Below are 21046 nucleotides of genomic sequence, written 5' to 3' on the forward strand. Positions count from 1 at the left end.
CGATGGCCTTGCTTCTCACCCATCAGCTTTGCCAACCCACAAATCTTGTCAAGGGGCACTTTGACCCACGGCACCCCTGACAAATTCCCTCAGGGCTTCTGGGGGCATAGCTCAGTGCAGATTCCAAGTCTGGTCTCCCATCCTGCTGATGGAAAGCCTGGATAAGCATAGATACGCTTCCAGATTCTATCTATCTTGGGGTGGGGTTCAGTCACATACTAGCAAATCTATGTGGTGGAATGATAGCTGATATGGTGGTCTTGTGCAACAAACCTGTGTCTCCAAGATTGTGGTTGGTTGTGACTGGATGATGCACTGGAAAGTGTTGGCTGAGACTTGCTTTCCTGAAGCACCATCTCGCCTCTCTGCAAACACATTGGGATGAATGGTCAATGAAGAGCTGTTGTTGTCTAACCTCCCTGCAAACAAATGCTCAGTAAACAGGTCATGTGGAAGCAGCCAGTGTTATCAGTAGCTCCTGAACAAAAGAGTAGATGATCAAGAGTCTGGAAACCAAGCCTTATGAGGAATGGTTGAGGGAGTTGGGTATGTTTAGCCTGGAAAAGAGGAGACTGAGAGCAGATACAATTTGTTGTTGTTGTTTCGTCGTTTCGTCGTGTCCGACTCTTCGTGACCCCATGGACCAGAGCACACCAGGCACTCCTGTCTTCCACTGCCTCCCGCAGTTTGGTCAAACTCATGCTGGTAGCTTCGAGAACACTATCCAACCATCTCGTCCTCTGTCGTCCCCTTCTCCTTGTGCCCTCCATCTTTCCTAACATCAGGGTCTTTTCCAGGGAGTCTTCTCTTCTCATGAGGTGGCCAAAGTATTGGAGCCTCAGCTTCAGGATCTGTCCTTCCAGTCAGCACTCAGGGCTGATTTCCTTAAGAATAGCTAGGTTTGATCTTCTTGCAGTCCATGGGACTCTCAAGAGTCTCCTCCAGCACCATAATTCAAAAGCATCAATTCTTCAGCGATCAGCCTTCTTTATGGTCCAGCTCTCACTTCCATACATCACTACTGGGGGAAACCATAGCTTTTACTATATGGACCTTTGTTGGCAAGGTGATGTCTCTGCTTTTTAAGATGCTGTCTAGGTTTGTCATTGCTTTTCTCCCAAGAAACAGGCATCTTTTAATTTAGCCTTCTTCAAATATCTGAAGGGCTGTCACATGGAATCATAGAATCATAGAGTTGGAAGAGACCACAAGGGCCATCGAGTCCAACCCCCTGCCAAACCTTGTTTTCTCCTGCTCCTCAGGGTAGGATCCAAACCAATGGCTTCAAGTTACAAGAAAGGAGATTCCAACTAAACATCAGGAAGAATTTTCTGACAGTAACTGCTGTCCAACAGTGAAACGGATTCCCTCAGGAGGTGGTGGACTCGCCTTCCTTGGAAGTTTGTAATCAGAGGTTGGGTGGCACTGCAAGGGGTTGGACTAGATGACCCTGGCATTCCAACTCTACATTTCTATGATTCTATCTGCCATCAACATTTCATCAATGAAACCAGTGTGTTGGAGAGCCAGACAGAATCACACACAGAAAAATCATGTTATTTCAAACTAATAATCCTATTATGCACAATGTAATGCACTATAAAGTACGGTTTACATTTCAGATTTTCCGTCTTGTAATAAAATATGCAAACGACACGCAAGCTTAGATACAAACTGGCATGCACAGGTGTAGCCACAAGGTGGTGCAATTGTGCTACAAATGAATTTCAAAAAGCACCCAGGGAAAGAACTTGAGGTCCTGCTAACTCTGTAGAGAAGATTCCTTTGCCGAGGAGGGTTTGGAGGGCAAAAAAAATCACCTGCAACTTTGTCTGTCCTCAGGGGTTATTATCATTTCACCTTTCTTGAAGCATTCCAGTCTAGGGCCACCATAAAAAGGTAAAGGGACCCCTGACCATTAGGTCCAGTCGTGACCGACTCTGGGGTTGTGGCGCTCATCTCGCTTTATTGGCCGAGGGAGCCGGCGTACAGCTTCCGGGTCATGTGGCCAGCATGACTAAGCCGCTTCTGGCGAACTAGAGCAGCGCACGGAAATGCTGTTTACCTTCCCACTGGAGCGGTACCTATTTATCTACTTGCACCTTGATGTGCTTTCAAACTGCTAGGTTGGCAGGAGCAGGGACCGAGCAACGGGAGCTCACCCCATCATGGGGATTCGAACCGCCGACCTTCTGATCGGCAAGTCCTAGGCTCTGTGGTTTAACCCACAGCGCCACCCGCGTCCCTTTAGGGCCACTATACTCAGACCTATTGCCAACATCATGCCACCTTTTCTCCAACTCAAGGTGCTCTCCACGCTTCTCCCTTGTCTCCATGTTATCTTCACAGCAACTCTGAAAGGTAGGTTAGGCTGAGAGACAGTGACTGGCCCAAAGTCACACCATGGGTCTGTTTTCTCATTTTTCTACCCATGTTTCCTTGCAACAGATCTTACAGTGAAAACATAAAGTAGTGCCCCTTATAGTACCACGGTAGAGGAGGTGGTGAGGCGGGAAACATTACCCAATCTACAGCCCTGCCCAAATGTCAATGTGCAGGTGGGCCTCTTGTGCACATGACTTGCCCATTCATCTAACTGGAGGCAGCAGATGCACAGATAGAAAGGAACGCATCCCTAGATCTGCCTCCAAGTCCTCATCAAAATTAAGAGAGCAGCCCTGGAAGGCAGAGGAATGTGAAGCATGCATAAAAGCATTCCTATCTGATAGCATTATAAGAGGGCTTGCTTCTTTTATTTACAGCATGAGATTTTGGGAGCTACAGAAGTCCCTTCCAGTGCAAAACCTTCCTGTGCATGGCAACTCAGAAGTAAGCCCTACTCCCTAGTCAGCATGTTTTAGGATTGCAGCCCCAAGCCATTACAGATATCCCTTAACACCACAGATTTCAAATGGTGAAATCTGGGGGTTTGTTTGGAAATGTTTCAGGGACTGAGACTGTGACTAACCTTGGGCAAGTTGCCACCTTTTTCAATCTTCCCTTGCAAATGTCAGGAATCTCACTGTGTTCAAGAGCACATGGACGATTCACATGGGCTGATGCTGTCTGTCAATGGCTATGTTCTGCCGCCACTGTTGGAGGCAGCAACCTCTGCGTACCAGTTGCCGGGAATCACGAGTGGGGAGGATGCTATTGACCCCTGGTCCGCCTTGCAGGCTTCTCATGGGCATCTGGTTGGCCACTGTGAGAACACGATGCTGGACAAGACGGAGCTTTCGCCTGATCCAGCAGGGTCCTCTAAAACAGAGTCCTCTAAAAAATAAAGGGGTCCTGTGGCTGATGCAAAGGGATTTCTCAGTGGATGAGTTAATATGGAAAGTATTATTTGAAAAAAGAAAGCTCCCAAACCCCTGCAAGCCAATCCAAAGATATGATTACAGTGGTACCTCTGGTTACGTACTTAATTTGTTCTGGAGGTCTGTTCTTAACCTGAAACTGTTCTTAACCTGAAGCACCACTTTAGCTAATGGGGCCTCCCGCTCCTGCCGCACTGCCACCACACAATTTCTGTTCTCATCCTGAAGCAAAGTTCTTAACCCGAGGTACTATTTCTGGGTTAGCGGAGTCTGCAACCTGAAGCGTATGTAACTTGAAGCATATGTAACCCGAGGTACCACTGTATTAATTAGTACAGTATTAATTCAACTGTCCCATCTTTTCCACAGACCAGGACTCAAGGCGGCTTACACAAAATTAAAACAACACAGATAAAATACGGAAAGCTAACACCATATAAAAGATAAGAGTTAAAAAGCAATTAAACTATAATGGAATTTAAATGATACAAAAACAAATCTATTAAAATAAAGGATGGTAAGAACAGCGCAGCATTATTAAAAGCCCTTTCCTTAACAAAACAGTCAGTTCCCGAGAGCCTGTCAGAATGAAGCGGATAAAAATATGGCATTCAGTTCACCCTGAGAGAGTGGTGGGTGCCGCCTTGTTGTGCAGGAACAAGATGTGCAAGTTCCTTGCGCTTCCTGTTCTTCCGCAGCAACATTGTCTGAAACAGAAGCCTTTTGCATCTCCCTTGCTGGCAAGATGTGAAGGTTATACTCTGGATGGGATGTTGTCGTGGAGGAAGAGGGAACATGGGAGACCTGCACATCCTGTCCCTGTGCCGGAAGGCAATGTGCATCTCTCTCAGGGTCAAAATGAACCTTCAAAGCTTGTCTCGGTTAGGAATGGGGCAGAAATTTGATCTGTTAATGGTGAATCAACTGTATTCACACTTTATGAAGTAATATGCAAATTGTGATGCAACCATCCTTCACAATTCACATTTATTCAAATTTTGCCATGCAGTTCCCCAGCCAAGTGATGTGTAAAAAAGAAGCACATACTAAGTAAAGTGTGCATTAAAAAAGCATTGGGGAAATGAAACACCAAAATGCATCTGGGCAGCCACTGTGAAAACAGGGTGCTGGCCTAGATGCAGGCTTGTCTTAGGCTGTTGTGTATTGTATTGGGGGAATTGCTTTGCAAAAAAATGTGCAGATTAGGAAAAATTCACACTGAAATGTTGATGACTTTTCATAAGAGCTTTTAAAAAATGCAAACTGATGTGAAAGTATGAAGAACTTTAAGGCTGGAAAAATGAGAAACAGAGAGAAACAGAAACTCTGAGAGATTCGCCAGTTCCTAGTAGTCTGAGTGTATAGCAAAAAAAAAAAAAAAAAAAGTTTATTGTTTCTCTATAACATTCTACTGATGTAAGAACACAGACAGTTGCCTTGCACGAAGTTAAATTATTTGCCCACCTCCTGTGATTGGGAGTAGCTTTCCAGAATCTTGAGCAAAGGTCTATCACACCACCTGCTCCTTTAGTACTGGAGATCCCTGGGATTAAATGTGGTTTCTTCTGCATATGCCCTCCCACTGAGCTATGCTTCCTCCCTCATACAGACCGAGCTTGTAACACACCCTTCACCATAGACCAGTTTACTTGGAAGAATAAACCACTTGTCTCCCTCTCTCAAACACAGCTTCAGCTCTTAGCTACACACGTCATGCTGTCCCTTCAACATGGGTGGTTTCACCTTCAGATGCTTTGATCTGCGTGTTCATTCATGTCACTTAACTGCACGCACAAAACTTTTATGCACTGAGGGAAAGAGAAGCAATTGTTAACAAAGCCATGATCCACACAGACAAATTTCCAGATAAAAGAGCGACTCTCTTCTTTGTGTCAAAAGTCAGGTCGGAAGAACCTTGGTACTTGGTACAAGAGACCAGGCCCTGCGGGACTTGACATCTTTCCGCAGGGCAGACAGAGCTGTTCCACCAGGCCTTTGGCCAGGGCACAGCCTGACTCCCTCCCTCGGCAATCTTCGCGGAGCTCTGGCCCAATGGTTGCCAGTGGCTTGAATTAATTAATTTTATAATGAATGATTTTAGAGTGTTGTTTATGCTGTACTTTTATACTGTTTTATTGTTGTTAGCCGCCCTGAGCCCGGCTTCGGCTGGGGAGGGCGGGATATAAATAAAATTTATTATTATTATTTATTATTACTTCAGACATTTAACAGTGGTTGGGGAAAATATGACACATGAAGCAATAGGCTTCCTTCTTGATTTTCTTTTTTAAATTTTAAATCAAAGCCCTCTTTTAGTTCTTGGAATCTTCTGCCGAGGTAAAAACGCTATTAAACATTCTGACTGTCAGGCTTTTGGTTTAGAGAAAAGCGAGTAAGAGGTGACATGATGGGAAAGTGGGTAAAATTATACATGGCATGGAGAAAGTGGATGGAGGGAAATAAGTTTTTCTCTCTCTCATAACACTAGAACTAGATCCAATGAATGTGAATGCTGGAAGATCCAGGACAGATAAAAGAAAGTACAGTGGTACCTTGGGTTAAGTACTTAATTCGTTCCGGAGGTCCGTACGTAACCTAAAACTGTTCTTAACCTGAAGCACCACTTTAGCCAATGGGGCCTCCTGCTGCTGCCATGCCACCGGAGCACAATTTCTGTTCTCATCCTGAAGCAAAGTTCTTAACCCGAGGTACTATTTCTGGGTTAGCGGAGTCTGTAACCTGAACCGTATGTAACCTGAAGCATATGTAACCTGAGGTACTACTGTACTTGTTCAGACAGTGAAATTAAAACTATGGAACTCACTCCCACAGAAGGCAGTGATGGCCACTGACTTGGATGGCTTTAAAAGAGGATTAGACCAATTCGTGGAGGATACAGCTATCAATGGCTACTAGCCACAATGGTTATGTTCTACCTCCACTATCAGTTCTCCTGAATATCAGTTGCTGGAAACAGGAGGGGAGACTAATGCTCTTGTGCTCAGGTTCTGCTTGCAGGCTTGGCCACTCTGTGAGAATAGGATGCCTGGGGTAAAGGAACCTTGGCAGACTCTCCTTATGTTCTCAAACCAGTGATCCCCAACTTCTGGATAAGACTTGGATTGAAAGAAGAAGAGTTTGGATTTGATATCCTGCTTTATCACTACTCGAAGGAGTCTGAAAGCGGCTAACACTCTCCTTTCCCTTCCTCCCCCACCACAAACACTCTGTGAGGTGAGTGGGGCTGAGAGACTTCAGAGAAGTGTGACTAGCCCAAGGTCACCCAGCAGCTGCACACCACTCTTAACCACTACACCACAGTAAAGCCTATGTGTTAGACCATATAACTTATTTATTGCTTACATAGCAGGGAAGTTAAATTGGGTGACTTTACTATTTCATATCAGTGCATGAGTAAATCAACTGTTTGTGCCTCAACTCACTCTAGTAAACCACTTGGGTCTTGTTTTTTTAATCCCACATTCCAAATGAGGTTCACATTTCCTTGCATCAAATGAGGTTCACATTTCTTTGCATTTGATGGAGGGAGTCTATGATTCGAGGGACCTCGTGCCATTTTTTATTTTTTTTAAGGCGCCACAAAATAAACGTCGCAGTTTCCCGGAAGGTTGTGGCCGATCGATTGATGGCTATTTGCACACACACACACACACACACGAACAAATGTAGGCAGCTGCGCTGGTCCATTAGAAATAAAAATTCCGCAGCAACACTGTTATAAAAAATTCAGATCCTCATGCATGCCGCAGAATTAAATCGCCTAATAGACCGTAATTCTGCGGTTTTGCAGCGGACCCGTAACACGTCACCGTTCCCGCCCACCTAGCACGGGAGGCTGCTAGGCCCCGCCCACATCCCCTTCTCGCTGCGACGTCAACGCGTTCTACCTCTGTTACCGCGGCAACCAACTGCTTCCCCCCCCTCCCATTCTGACGCCAATCCGCGGCGTTCGAAGTGTTGTTATCGCGAGAGACGAGCGGGCTCGGGTTCCTTCTTTCCTCCTAACCTCCTTCGACAGCCTTTGGACCTCGAGGAGAGGGGCGTGGCTATGCAAGCGAAGTGGGCGGAGGCTTCCGGCGGGGTTTGGCACTGACGTAGAGAATCCAGGGGGAGCCTCTGGGGCTTGACAGGTAGAGGAGGCGAGGAGAGAGCGAGCAGCTGGATGCGGATGCTGAGCTCGAGGCAGGCGCTTCCGGTGAGGGGAAAAGGCAGGGCGACCCCCCCTCCTCCCACCAATAATAATAATAATAATAATATCCCGCTCCTCCTTAAGGGTTGTAAAGGGGAACTCGGACGGTACCTGTGGCGGGAGGAGAGCCTCGCAATTCCCCCCCAAGCCTACCCCGTAAGGGCTGTTGTGAAGAAAAAATAGGGATGGCATCATGTAGCTATTGCTGGTTTTTGTTATTATTAACCACTGTTGGTAGTATTGTGATGTTTGGAAGAATGTGATGTTTAAATAAAATTCATTTTCTAGGCTTTTCACACACACACACAAGCAATGCTAGATAAGTAAAAACTAAATTTCTCTAGTGAAAGCAGATTTCTCTCCCTGTTAGGTATATGAACCAGGCCAAAAGGTAGAGCAATACAGTCATGCCTGAGCTACAGAAAGTATCCATGCTGGTACATGGATATAGAATTCTGTGCATTAAAAAATATGGGAGCTATGAAATGATAAAACAAAGAAAATGGTCTGTTCTGTTATTGTGCAGCATCCATTCTGTGCATTTCGGAGGAACTGCCAACCAGTCAGAGCTGATTTAGATGTTGCTTTGAATAGCGGGATGGGGAAACATAGTTTATGCCATGGCACTGACATGGTGCTTACCTGCAGTGAGATTTGTGTGCTCTGGAGCACTTTGTTAATTTATTTAATACCGTTTTTAGACTGCCCTACAGCCAAAGTTATCTGGATGGTTTACAGGGATTAAAACCAACAAAAATGAACAAACAACAACATACAACCAGAATAACGTCACAAAGTCACAATTCACTTTAAAACAGCAGCAGTAAATCAGTTTAAAACTGAAGGCAGAGAGCTTTCAGAGATAGCAAGTCACTTCTTAGGTGATTATGGGTTTTTTCTCCTTTCCAGGTAGTTTGGAGCAGTCAGAGTCTCCCACAAGAAGCCATCAATAATTTGGAACCATGTTTGCAGACTTGGACTATGACATTGAAGAGGACAAGCTGTAAGTGTCTTTGCTTTTCTATCTTTTTTTACTCAGTAGGTTTGTATGTATATATGTTTTTTCTGGAAAAAAGGAGCTGTTCAGATAAGGCATTAGTACTGTCAACTTTTTGGACTGCACCCACAGAATTTGGGTTGGAAAAAAGTGGAATGAGCACCCTAAAAAATAACCCTGAATATCCTTAAAGGGTTGAATTTAGAGCTGATTTGCATATGACTTGGTTTGGGGGCTTAATTCAGTTCATAAGGACATATCTCCTACTTGGGTTGGATACTATGATTTTAATTTTATGAGAGAACAGGAATGAGGTTTTGTATCTGGAAAGGAATACATGTACTAGAAGGAGAAGGTATTGTTATTACTCTTCTGTATGTAAACACATAATACGATTTTCCTTTCTCTGATAATATAATTACTATGTTTCATGTGTGTTACTTTTCTTATGTGATTGTTGCTCTCCCAATATATTCTACAATATATTCCAAAAGCAGAGATGACACGTTGATGGTGGCACCCACTTTTATGCAAATTTCTGTACCTCTGTTTTATTCTAGGGGGATTCCCACTGTGCCTGGGACAGTGGTCTTGAAAAAGGACTCTCAAAATCTGATTGGTATCAGCATCGGGGGAGGAGCTCAGTACTGTCCCTGCCTCTATATAGTTCAGGTTGGTGTTTTTAGGAGAGGAGTGTTTTATCCTAGAGAAAAGAAGGACAGTTAGGATTGCACTGAGGGTGAGATTGGACCACACAGTTTTGAGCATAGTGTAATTCTCAGTTTCATTGGACTTCCGCCAGCAATAGCCTTACATATAAATGCAAAAACATTGTCTCCCAATGCCTTTCTGTCTGTCACAGGGCAACCTGAGTGGCAGATTTGGCAAGTTAACTGTATTGGTCTATTGGTCCGTTGTTATTTGCTCTTTTTCTCTTTAAAATACTTCATAGACTTGTAAAGAACTATATTATTAAGTTTACTGAATTTCATGTGTGTGACCTAAAAAGAAATCCCGTGGGGAAATCTCATGATCCAGTGAGAGCTGTGAACATATTCAGCATTTTTCATCTGCAAGGGATGTGTCACAAGTGACACTAAGGACATTTTCCCAGTATCTAACAAATTTGAATTTTTGACCTACACAAATGTGAAGAACATCCGTTTTTAATTTGAAATTAGGCTGTTTAATTTGGGTGATCCAGCAAATATGTGAGCAGATGGGATCATGAATATGTTTTTTATTGGTCTCCAATATTAGTTTTTCACCATAGAGAAATGCAGAGTCAGAGGTATCTCTGCTGGGATATTGGTGTTTCTGTAAGTGGGGGGGACAGGACCCATTTGATCATGATAGTGTGTGCAACAACAACATTCATGAAATTGATATGAGTGACAACTCTGAGGTTTAAAGACTTTTTATAAATAATATGAGCAAAGGGGCATGAAAACAGACGTGCTGCCATTCTGGTTCCTTACTCCCGTCTTTGCCTTTTTCCTGCTTTCACCTTCACTGTGTCTTCCTCTTCAGGTATTTGATAACAGTCCTGCAGCTCAGGATGGAACTTTGGCAGCTGGTGATGAAATCACAGGTGTGAATGGGAAGTCAGTCAAAGGGAAAACCAAAGTAGAAGTGGCCAAAATGATACAGGTGGTGAAGGTGAGAGGTAGGAAGGGGTTTCTGGAATGCAAAGTGTCCATTGTTGCTTTTTAGTGGAAGTCGTCTCCCTTCCTCTCAATTGCAGAACAATAGCTCTGGCTTTTCCTGTTCCAGGGAGAAGTGACAATTCATTACAACAAACTCCAGGCTGATCCGAAGCAGGGAAAGACATTAGATATTGGTATGTTGTGCCGACCTCTCGGTCTCCCTCGTAATGCTGATGTAATAAACAGGACTGGCTTTTCTGTGGCATTTCTTTTATAATTAGCCCAGTTATGATTTCCTCTTCATTGGGCTTCTTCTGTATGACTAGATATAATAGTATAATTGCTGTGCTATCGGCATAGAGAAATGATTCTGCTCACAGAGTGTGTTTCTTTCCTGGAATATAGTGCTGAAGAAAGTGAAGCACCGCCTGGTAGAGAACATGAGTTCAGGGACAGCAGATGCCCTGGGACTGAGCCGAGCCATCCTCTGTAACGGTAAGCAGCATTCAAGGAGGACATTCACACTTGGCCTCTGTGACTGTTCCAAGCAATGCCAAGGACCATGTTCACATTCTTACATACTTACAAAGTGTGTGTTGTCCTGAAAGTGGCCTTCTGCATTGGTTCATAATTTTGTGGCATTGAGAGCTGGGCTAAATAATGAGATGTGAACCAGAAAGTCCTCGGTTCAAATCTCGCCTTCATCGGCAGCCTACTCTGTCTCAGCCTTAGCCCCTCATCTGCAGTGTAGGAGTAATAATACTTCCCCTTACCTTCAGAACTGTTGTAAGGATTAATGAGATAATATGTGTGAAGAACTTGAACATTTCATTGTGCTTTATCACAAGGCTGACAGTGAAAGTTGGCAGAAATTTGACGAACTGGAGAATCCAAATACAGTATTCTTTCTCCTGAATTTGTGAAAAGATGTGTGATTTCAGGACCCTCTCCTTCAGCTCTAGGCAGTCTTTTCCTGCTCTAAAGTCTGTCTGACAACTTTTCTCTTCCTCTTTCTCACTTGCCTCACCACTGCTCAAACTTTTCGTAGTTTGCTCTCTGGACTCCACTGCTTTGTCATTCTTCATTCTCTTTTCTAGGTGACATGAAGAGGGTTGCCTTTTTCTGCACAGCATATACACCCGCTCTTCCACATTTGTTTCTATGTGACTTGATGCCTGTTTCATAAATCTGTATCATGAATGCGCATTTGTGAAAGCTCTGACAGTGGGAACCCTAACTAGAGGATTTCAGCTCTTATCGTATCAAACTCTCATTGTAATAATGGATCCCTACCCCTTTCCCTGGTTCTCTCTCTCTCTCTCTCTTTTTGGTAGATGGGTTAGTAAAAAGACTGGAAGAGCTGGAGAGGACCGCAGAGCTATACAAAGGTAAATAGACATTTTCCTTCCTTGTTGTGAAACATAGAAAGAGGTTTGTGTCTTGGGGCTTATGTTGATCATTTATTGAAGGATTGAATGCTTTGAGAAACATATCTCACCCTCATGGCCTATAAGCTTTTAAGGTTTCAGCCCAGGAGGCTACCCCTGATATATGCATAGTAGATAAGAGACAAAATTTATTTTCTTTATTACATTTATATCCTGTTTTTCCACCACTTAAATCTTTAAGAGGGCTTGCAGAGTTTTTTTCAATGGGGACAGGTAAATATTTCACCCTAGAACAATATTTCACCCTAGGACACACCAACAGACAACCTTAACCTATACAAGATGGTCAATAACCTTTATGTTACCACAGTTTTTTGCCTTGGTGTTGCTGGTAGGGCAGAGAGTAAATCCTTCCAAGAATCACTTGCATGTCCCTGCGTGCGCGCACACACAGAAACCAACCCAGGAGCAGAGCAGTTAATGACATCCAGGTCAGTGCTGCTCTTGCCACACAGTCTTTCCTGCATGCAGTCTCCCTGACAAGAACCAGCATAGGCTACAAATCAAATCAAATATCTTTAATACGGTCAGTGACCAGGAAGCAATTTATAAAATATGACATTAAGAGTAGTATTGTGCTACAAGTAACAGTAAAAATAGGGCCAATTCACAGAATTGGTGCTTATATTTATGACCAGGTTTCGAGTTTTAAGTTTTTAGAATTCAATTCAGGAGTCGCTACTGTTTATTATCGTTCCTTCGATGTTTACAGTTTGAACTCCTTTGTAGACATCATTGCTCGTCTTATTCTTGTTGCAATGTAACAGTACTTTGCCACGGACCTGTTAATTTCGGGCTCTTTGTCAGCTAAGAGGTGTCTGATATAGGTGTCGTCTGTACTACGAGGTATTTTCCTCAGAATCGGTTCAATCAGCTCTTTTCTTGAGTCTTGATATAATGGGCAGTATAAGATGACATGCCCAATGGTTTCGATTTCATTGCTGTTACAGGGACATAATCTTTGTTCGATCGGTATTTTATTGTATCTTCCCTCTAGAAGAGCTGAAGGGAGAGCGTTAAAGCGGGCCCTGGAAAATGCCCATCGGTGTTTAGCGTTGTCTAGAACTTTGAGATAGTTTGCTAGATGGGGCCTTTGGGAATTGTATAGCATAGGCTACATTTTTCTCATGGTACGAAAGGTGATGTCAGTGGATATTCCCCCCAACCACACTTGGTCTTTGTTTTCTTTTCCCAAAAGCCTGCTGTGGTGCTAATGTCCTGAATTTAAAAGTAATGATACCCCACCCCTTGTCCATAGTGAATGTTTTGTTTTTTTCTCTAACTCTGTCTAGGCATGACGGAACACACAAAGAGTCTCCTCAGAGCTTTCTTTGAACTTTCTCAAACTCACAGAGGTAAACATGGACCAGAAGACTTTCAGGTTGTGACCAAATCATGGCACATGCTTCTGTGGGCAGGAAATCTCTCATCTTAGACCTTGAAAATGCTATAATTGTCATCCAAGACAATTATGAGAACTACGGGTCTTAGTGCCAGTAGTTTGTAAAGTGTTTTGGGATTTGCTTCTCTCAAGTGTGTGTGCTGACAGGTAAAAAAATCCTTTTGAGCTTCTCTCCTGCTATTAGCCTGCAGAAAAGCAGTTTAAAATGTACCTGTATCAGGTGCTCAAATCAATAGACATGCTATTCCAAAAGATGGGCTTAGGATCTTATTTCAACCAATTTGAATTGTTTGTGTCACCCGTGGACATATGCATTCCACTAGAGGCTCCACCCCTGCTTGTGCTGCTCACCACCCTGTCTACAATCCACCCCCCCCAGCAAAAAAACCCCACCCCACCCCAAAACCTACGCCACCTAGACCTTGACTACCCCCCACAACTCACTAGATCAGGGGGTTTTCATAAACTGCTTGGAGGAAAGCATTGCCAATTTCACTGGAGAGCAGGGAACATCATGAAGCAAATGACTGATAATGGTGGGCTTGGAGGATACCTGTTGGGTTGCACCCAAGTCTAGTCTCAGAGCAGTATGGGCCTCCATTAAGGGTAGGTAGGTGGGGCAGTGTCTTCTGACCTTGTTGCCAAGGGTGTGGTGATATTTGAAGTAGTAAAAGCATGGTGTTTATACTATGGTAATGATCATGAACTGAAATGAGGAAATAGTCCAAACTGATAAACATCAAGCCTGAAAATGCACCTGTTATTTTGACTATGGTCCCCAATTGCATGTTTTGCTGTTTTTGCCCAGCATTTGGCGATGTTTTCTCGGTCATTGGTGTACGGGAGCCTCAACCAGCTGCAAGCGAAGCCTTTGTGAAATTTGCAGATGCCCACCGCAGCATTGAGAAGTTTGGAATCCGCCTTCTAAAAACTATCAAACCGGTAAAGAAACATAGAATCGTAGAATTTCGTAGGGGTGGAAGGACTTCAAGGGTCGTCCAGTCCAACCGCCTTCAATGCAGGAATATTAGCTAAAGCATTTGTGGCAGATGGCCATCCAACCTCTGCTTAAAACCTCCAATGAAGGGAAGTTCATCACCTTCCAGGGAATGTTTGGGGTATTTTACAGAGACTAAGGTAACACTGCGAACCACCCTGAGACCCCCAGGTATAGGGCGGTATATAAATTCAATTAAAAATAAGAATAAGAATAAATGGTTTGCAGTCTCCTTTGGAGGGCAAAAGTGAGGTGAGGCAGATAAGGCTCAGTAAAAGGGGTAACAGTGTTGGATGACAAAGGGTGGCATTAGGCCAGTTGTAGTACAGCTCTTTACTCACCGTTATGTGGGGCTTTTCATCTAGCTCTGCTTGTCTGCTCTCTCCACAGCACCTCTCCCAGCTAGGCAGGGACACATCAAGGTCCATTAAAACAGAGGAAGCCAGATATGGGGTAGTGGGGGGGAAAGGGGGGCTCAGAGACCTGGAATGCCTTGAACTAAGACAGGGGAGTACGTGGAAGTGGCAGAAGGGTGCTAATTCTATGTGGCTTTGGATCAGACCAATAACAGGAGTGGTGAGCAGAGCCTCCCTCAGATTGGCTAATAGATGTGCCACAAATGTCGCATCAGGTCCTCTTAAGTGAGAGAGAGGCTCCGTTGTGCATCCCGTGTTTTAACTATGCTGAGAGCTGACAGAACGGTTGACGTTCACAGATCACATCCACTTCTTGAGATTACTAGGCTTGTTGCATGCAGAAGAACCTTTTCTGCTCTGTTTGGTCCTACGTTTTTCACTGTTCAGCCTTTCCTTACAGATGCTAACTGACCTGAACACTTACCTGAACAAGGCCATTCCTGACACAAGGCTAACTATCAAGAAGTATCTGGATGTCAAGTTTGAGTATTTGGTAAGCTGTTCTTTTGTTGTTGTTAAGAATGCTCAAGAGGGTGGTCCGCATTGCCTGAAATACTGACGATAGTGGGTCCCAGGTGTTCTGCCAGTAGTGAACAAGAAGGAGGATCTGTTTGTTCACTCAGGCTTCCTAAAATGGTAAGTCACGGAAACATTCAGAACAAGTAGACATTTCATGCAAGGGACCTACTGATGGCTTTGCCTTGCACTCCCAGGTCAGATATATCAAGCCAAGGGAACTGGCAGCACCAGAATACAGCTCCTAAATGGAGCAGCTTGTGTGATTGGATTGGAGTAGCATTCACAGCATGCTGTTGGTAGCTAGACAGGGTGCTGTTTCTTTCAGGTCTGCTCATTTTCCCGTTTTAAAATAAAAACAAGAACTAGAACAAGACCCAAGGGGATAGGACAAGGCCCCAGTGCAAACCAGTAGCGCCATACAAATACATACCATTCCACAGCTGCAGCAGGTATGTCTTCCTGGCAGCAATTCCATTACAGCATGAATGTTGAGACTTAAGAACTAGCTTCGAATAGGACATGTTTTCTCTTAAAGTAAAGGTAAAGGGACCCCTGACCATTAGGTCCAGTCGTGGCCAACTCATCTCGCTTTACTGGCCGAGGGAGCCAGTGTACAGCTTCCGGGTCATGTGGCCAGCATGACTAAGCCGCTTCTGGCGAACCAGAGCAGCGCACGGAAACGCCGTTTACCTTCCCGCCAGAGGAAGGTACTTGCACTTTGACGTGCTTTCGAACTGCTAGGTTGGCAGGAATGTTTTCTCTTATTCAGGCGCAAATCTTACTTCTGTTTAATTTCTTTTCATTCCCTCGGCTTGGGCAATCGGGGAAGAAGAGATGTTGTGAAATACCACCTCCTTTCTTTTTCAGGGTTTACATCTCTCTGATCTTAGTGTGTGATTTCTCCTCATTGCCAAGCCTGACCATTGAGGAAGCAGCAGACTGTTACTTTTTGACACATGCGTCCATTCACTGTTTTTCTTTTTGCTTATTGACTGCGGTCTCCATAGAATAAGTTCCTACACATGTGCCTGTTTCCCCTTCCTATGTCCTGGGAACTGTAGTTCATTAAGGATACTGGGAACTGTAGTTCTGTGTGGGGTAAGAGTCCTTGTGTGCTTTCAATGCATGGTGTGTGCACAGCCACCATTGGAAGAAATGTGGAACTTGGAGAAATTAAAAGTACAGTTCTGTCCTTAAAAGCACATCCCAATCTGTCTGGATGGATGGTAGGAGTAGTTTGTAACATTGCTTATTTCTTATTCCCTTTCAGTCTTACTGTCTCAAGGTGAAGGAGATGGATGATGAGGAATACAGCTGCATTGTAAGTACTGAGCACTAGCATGCACAGTGGTTACATCCCATCATAGTCCCATCTTTGCTTGTGGGCACTCCTGTTGCCTGCTTGCCTGCTTCACAGACTTAAATGCAGGGGTGAGTGTACTATGCTCATGCTCACCAAAGTGGCGTTCTTCTGAATCTTGCATTGATGTGCAGATTGACACTATTTAAGACAGTTCCCCCCAACTCTAAATTGTGGCTCAGGGGAAGTCAGTTTATGGACTAAGATTAGAACTTACTTCAAGCGCTGTGGTCATTTGTACCTTGCCAAGCAAGCAGCTAACAGAATGTATAGCTTTTAATGTTTGGCTGTTGGCCAACCAGGGTTGCAGCATGATCAAGCGAGAAGCTTAAGTTTGGCCAGGCACATTAGGGAAGCATTTAGCCATACATGAAGCCATTGCACGATTTGTGGTTGGTTGCTACATTGATGTCGTATTTTGGGCAGGCGCTGGGGGAGCCTCTCTACCGAGTCAGTACTGGGAATTACGAATACCGCTTAATCCTGCGTTGCCGCCAGGAAGCACGGACGCGCTTTGCCAAGATGCGGAAGGATGTGCTAGAAAAGATGGAGCTGCTAGACCAGAAACATGGTGAGTGGGGTTGCCTTTTCCAAAGACTAGTTTGTAGAGACTCTGATGTCTACAACTCCCTTCATCCCTGACCATTGGCCATGCTGGCTGGGGCTGATGGGAGACGGACTCCAACAACGTCTGGAGGGCTGCAGGCTCCCCACCCCTGCCCTGGAGCCAATAATGTTCACCTGCCATCAAGCATGCTACTGCTTCTTACCTGAGTCTGGCTGTGTTCTTCCCTGCCCCATCTTGAAGTATACCAACTGTTGAGCCAAATGTGCCATTGCTCCAGTGTAGGGATGGGTAACTGGCAAACCAAAATCCGGATGTTTTATGAGCCAGCAGCTGAGCCAAGATGTAGAGAACCGTGTTGGTCTTCGCAGGAAACACACCCAGATTCTGGACCTTTCTATCACTCTTCTTGTGACTTTTCCAGATCTCTGTGTGTGTGACAGATAGAAACTTATTTGCCTGCCTTTGCTGTAGTGGGATAAGAACGTTAATGTCGCTGGAACTAGAAAAGCAGAGGGATATTTCAGAGTGACTTTAGGACATCAGACATACATTGTGGAGGGAGGTTGAATTGGAGAGGTGTCTTTGTGCTGGGAGAGCTCTCTGAGGTGAAGCTGAAAGATCAAGGATAGAACACTGTGATGTGTGATTTTTTAAAAACCGAACTTTTCTTTTTTTGAAAAAGTGACCTTAGAGCTTAAGGAGTGTTGAGCAACATGAACAACTGTGTCCTTGTTTAGGAGGAAGGGTGGGGGGAGATGCACACAGGAGCACCTTTTCAAAATGTTGTATCCAGTGCTTATTTTTCTAGAAAAAGAGGTGGCAGAACGCCTCCCTTGTTCTCTTAGATTGCCAATGGTGGCCCCCTGAGAGGTGCCAGAACCTAGTTCCAGCTGGAAAAAAAAGCCCTGGTTGTATCCCATAACAACACAAGAGGGTCAGGTATAATAATAAATAGCTCGGTTGTGGAGCTGCTTCCTATTGAGACCCCTGCACCTTGAGATCTCTCCCATGTATGTCAGCTTACCTTCCCTTTGTCTATAAACAATTGCTGACTCTGCTTGGTTGAATTGATCCATTCTGGATCCTTCACTTTGCAGTGCTGCCTATATTATACCAGGAAGTCATATCCACTGAGTTCCAAAAAGCCTATTTCCAAGGGCTTGCTCTTGGTTCCACAATCTTTGGCACTTAGGCATTTTGCTTTAAACAGTAAGTAGCATTTGAACTCATAAGCCAGGCTGCCAAAAACAAGGGTTGCAGTAACTGTGAGGATTCTGTAAGTTGGGTGCCTGCTTCCTACACACATGCTGCACCACCCCTTAACCGCTGTCTGTCCTCTCTTGCAGTGCAAGACATTGTGTTCCAGCTCCAGCGCTTTGTCTCAACCCTTTCCAAGTACTATGACGACTGCTACGCGGTGCTGCGGGATGCCGACGTCTTCCCCATCGAAGTGGACCTGGCACGTACCACGCTGAGCTATGGCCAGAAGGATGTCTTCACAGATGGTGCAGAGGATGAGGACGAAGAGGAAGGTTGCGGAAGCCGTGAGTGCAACAGGAAGGAGGAAGAGAATGGCGAGAAGCTCATTGATGATGCCTGAGCTCATGGACTTGATGGAGTGGGAAATCCCTTCAGAGACTGATAAATTCTATTTCTCTAGGCAACTTGTCCACATTGACTTTTTTTGTCTGTATAAGCCCAGTTGGGGAATCAAGATTCTGTTCTGGATGTGGGCAGAGGAGTGGGCCTTGTGCCGAAAGTGCTTTTGCACAATCCCTCTTTCAGAAAACCCTTTCCTCCTTCCTTGTCTCTCTTTCCCCCAAATCTTACTTCCCATCCCTGGAAGTGGCAGGAAAGAGACAACTACCTGGGAGAACACCCTTGAACCTCATCCCATGGTGGCTCTCTGTGCAGAGGGATTGTGACTGAATGTGCAGGACACACACAAACATACCCTTTCATTAACTAAAATGTCAGAAATGGTTCTTGCAGTCAGCCTGACCTCCTTGTGCATCAGCTAAGTCCAAAAACTTGTCCCCATTCCTACTTTCCAGTGTGTGAGAAGAATGGAAGTGGATAAGTTTGGTCTCCTTCCTTCTTTCTCTTAACTTACCTTGCTGTTAGTAGGCGGGTCTTACAACATGCCCCTTCCCTACTACTAGGCATGGCTCTTATTAGACAAGAAAGGAATCAGGGTGAATGGAAGCTGGGTGAAGCCAGAACGATCAGCCTCTGAGAGACTAATCAATAAAGGGCATCGGAAGGACATCCAGGAGAATCAGTTTTTGTCTCTATCATTCTTCTCATCAGGATCAAGTCAGTATGGACCAGCAATATGGGACTTGACACTGGGGAGAGATTACCCAGGTTTACATTCCCAGTCCCCACTGGTTTTAAGGATCTCACAGCCTGCCTTTTACACTATCTTGCATAGGTGCTTTGCTGCATGAAGTTTTCTAAAACTTAAGCCTTATATGGTATTTAAGAAGGTGTTAGATTTGGAAAAAAGCAAACATATCTTGGGGTGGGGGGATGATTATCCGTGGAATGAGGCCCATAGATTTGCTGAGGTTAAAGATCAAACAGCCAGTTTAAGCATTAAAGCTCTCAATTCCTACACTGCACTTTCATTACACCTACACATTTACTTTTATTCCTTTTGAAATGCTGCTTCTGAGGACAGAGAGCCTATTATGCGCCTTGACCAGTGTCCGCACCCCCCTCACTCGCCCACATGAATCTCCCGACACCAAAGCAAGAGGGGCGGGGAGAGAAGGCTTGTTTGTTTTCTGAGGAATTATTCCAATCCTGTATCATTCTGATATTTTTTCATGCAATGGAATGGCATTTTGTCCTGATTAGCAAGAGTGATCTTTTGGTAATAAAGGGGTGTTGGTTTCAGCTTAACTCTTACGTAGATTGTGCCAATTGGCAAGGAGAAAAGCTACAGAAGAGCTTAAAATTTATGACATATATGCTTTCCCCTTGGTTTTTTATTTCTGTTGTGTCTTTCTCTATGACTGGCCAAGAAAAGACCATGTGGGTCCAGCGTATTCTTCAGAGCGCTTTTATGTGTTGAACTGTGTGACCAATAAAGAAAAATGTGAACTTTGTTGTCTTACCTTTTTCCTCCTGGCTTGTCCCTCCTTGATCCTTTTGTTCCTGGTCACAGGAAGAGACATGAAGGGCAGGCACTATTGATCAATTTTGCAGTCGGAAAGTATGGCACGGAGACCAATGCAGTTGCACTTCTCCATATACCTCGGTTCTCAAATGGAATTCCATTCCCGAAGCCCGTTCAGCTTCCAAAACATTCAAAAACCGAGGCATGGCTTCCCATTGGTTGCAAGAGCTTCTTGCACTCAGCGGAAACTGCCTCGCACATTCGGGTTCTGAAAAATGTTCGAAAACGGAAGCATTTACTTCCGGGTTTTCAACATTCAAGAACCGAAACGTACGACAACGGAGGCGTTCGGAACCTAGGTTCCACTGTATAGGACTGTCCCTTGGCTTAAATTTCAGATCATCCCCTTCCAAATCAGGTATTCACCTAAGATTGCTGTGCAACGCTTTGCTTAGTGAACATGCTTTAAAGTTACATATATATTCTTTCAAAGGGAACCAATTCTTAGCAGTTCATAAATGCTATGCAAGTAAGAAACAAGCTGCCCTAATGTCTTGCCATGTTGAATATGCAGCTGGCAGCAAAACTACATGTAAGGAATGAATTGAAATGACATGTAAGGAGCTTAGCAGAGAGTCTCGAAATCTCATTTCTTAGGAAACCCAACACGGGTGCTGTATATGGTGAGCACCCATACATTTTCTGCACAAGGATCTGATACTGTTTGGCATCTTGAGAATCTGAACATTTTCAAGCATGTTTGCAGAGAAAATCCTGAGAGAGTATGTGTGTGTGAAGCAAGAGAGGTTGGGAAATGAGACGATAGCTCTAGTAAGCAAAGGCTGTGGCTGTAGTGTTCCACACTGCCTTCACCTCTCTAAGATTTTGGATAGAACTGCTGAGACTTCTGGCCATAACATTGGTCTTTGTGTCTAGCTGTAAACTCTACAGAATATGTGTGTGCATGATGAACATGCCCACAGAGGCTAATCTGTCCTCAAGCTCATATCTCATCGCTGGCACTGTAATATCTGCAGCATTC

At 44.5% G+C, this 21046-nt stretch overlaps 1 protein-coding gene across 3 annotated transcripts; it reads left to right on the forward strand.

Moving 5' to 3' along the window:
* The first annotated feature begins 7293 nt into the window (after nt 1–7293).
* On the forward strand, nt 7294–19988 carry PICK1 (protein interacting with PRKCA 1). Of its 3 annotated transcripts, none has more exons than XM_080971777.1 (13): nt 7294–7533; nt 8437–8530; nt 9085–9196; nt 10055–10183; nt 10298–10364; nt 10576–10665; nt 11505–11558; nt 12911–12973; nt 13829–13962; nt 14834–14926; nt 16223–16273; nt 16739–16883; nt 18227–19988. In XM_080971777.1, the coding sequence occupies exons 2-13, from the start codon at nt 8490–8492 to the stop codon at nt 18478–18480; spliced, it is 1233 nt and encodes a 410-aa protein (XP_080827903.1). In that variant the 5' UTR covers nt 7294–7533; nt 8437–8489; the 3' UTR covers nt 18481–19988. The 3 variants fall into 3 exon arrangements, with proteins under 3 accessions (XP_080827903.1, XP_080827904.1, XP_080827905.1); XM_080971778.1 differs by having other exon boundaries at nt 8441–8530; XM_080971779.1 differs by having other exon boundaries at nt 7295–7468.
* Nucleotides 19989–21046: the final 1058 nt, after the last annotated feature.

This window comes from Podarcis pityusensis (genome assembly GCF_964106645.2).
Source record: "Podarcis pityusensis genome assembly, chromosome: 10".
In the NCBI taxonomy this organism is placed as follows: Eukaryota; Metazoa; Chordata; class Lepidosauria; order Squamata; family Lacertidae; genus Podarcis; species Podarcis pityusensis.

Excerpts from the sequence above, each read along its gene's own strand:
- PICK1 (XM_080971777.1), top strand. The coding sequence starts at position 8,490 with ATGTTTGCAGACTTGGACTATGACATTGAAGAGGACAAGCT. Across the intron at positions 10,184-10,297 it reads AAATGATACAGGTGGTGAAG|GGAGAAGTGACAATTCATTA; the intron begins GTGAGAGGTAGG and ends TTCCTGTTCCAG. Across the intron at positions 12,974-13,828 it reads ACTTTCTCAAACTCACAGAG|CATTTGGCGATGTTTTCTCG; the intron begins GTAAACATGGAC and ends GTTTTTGCCCAG.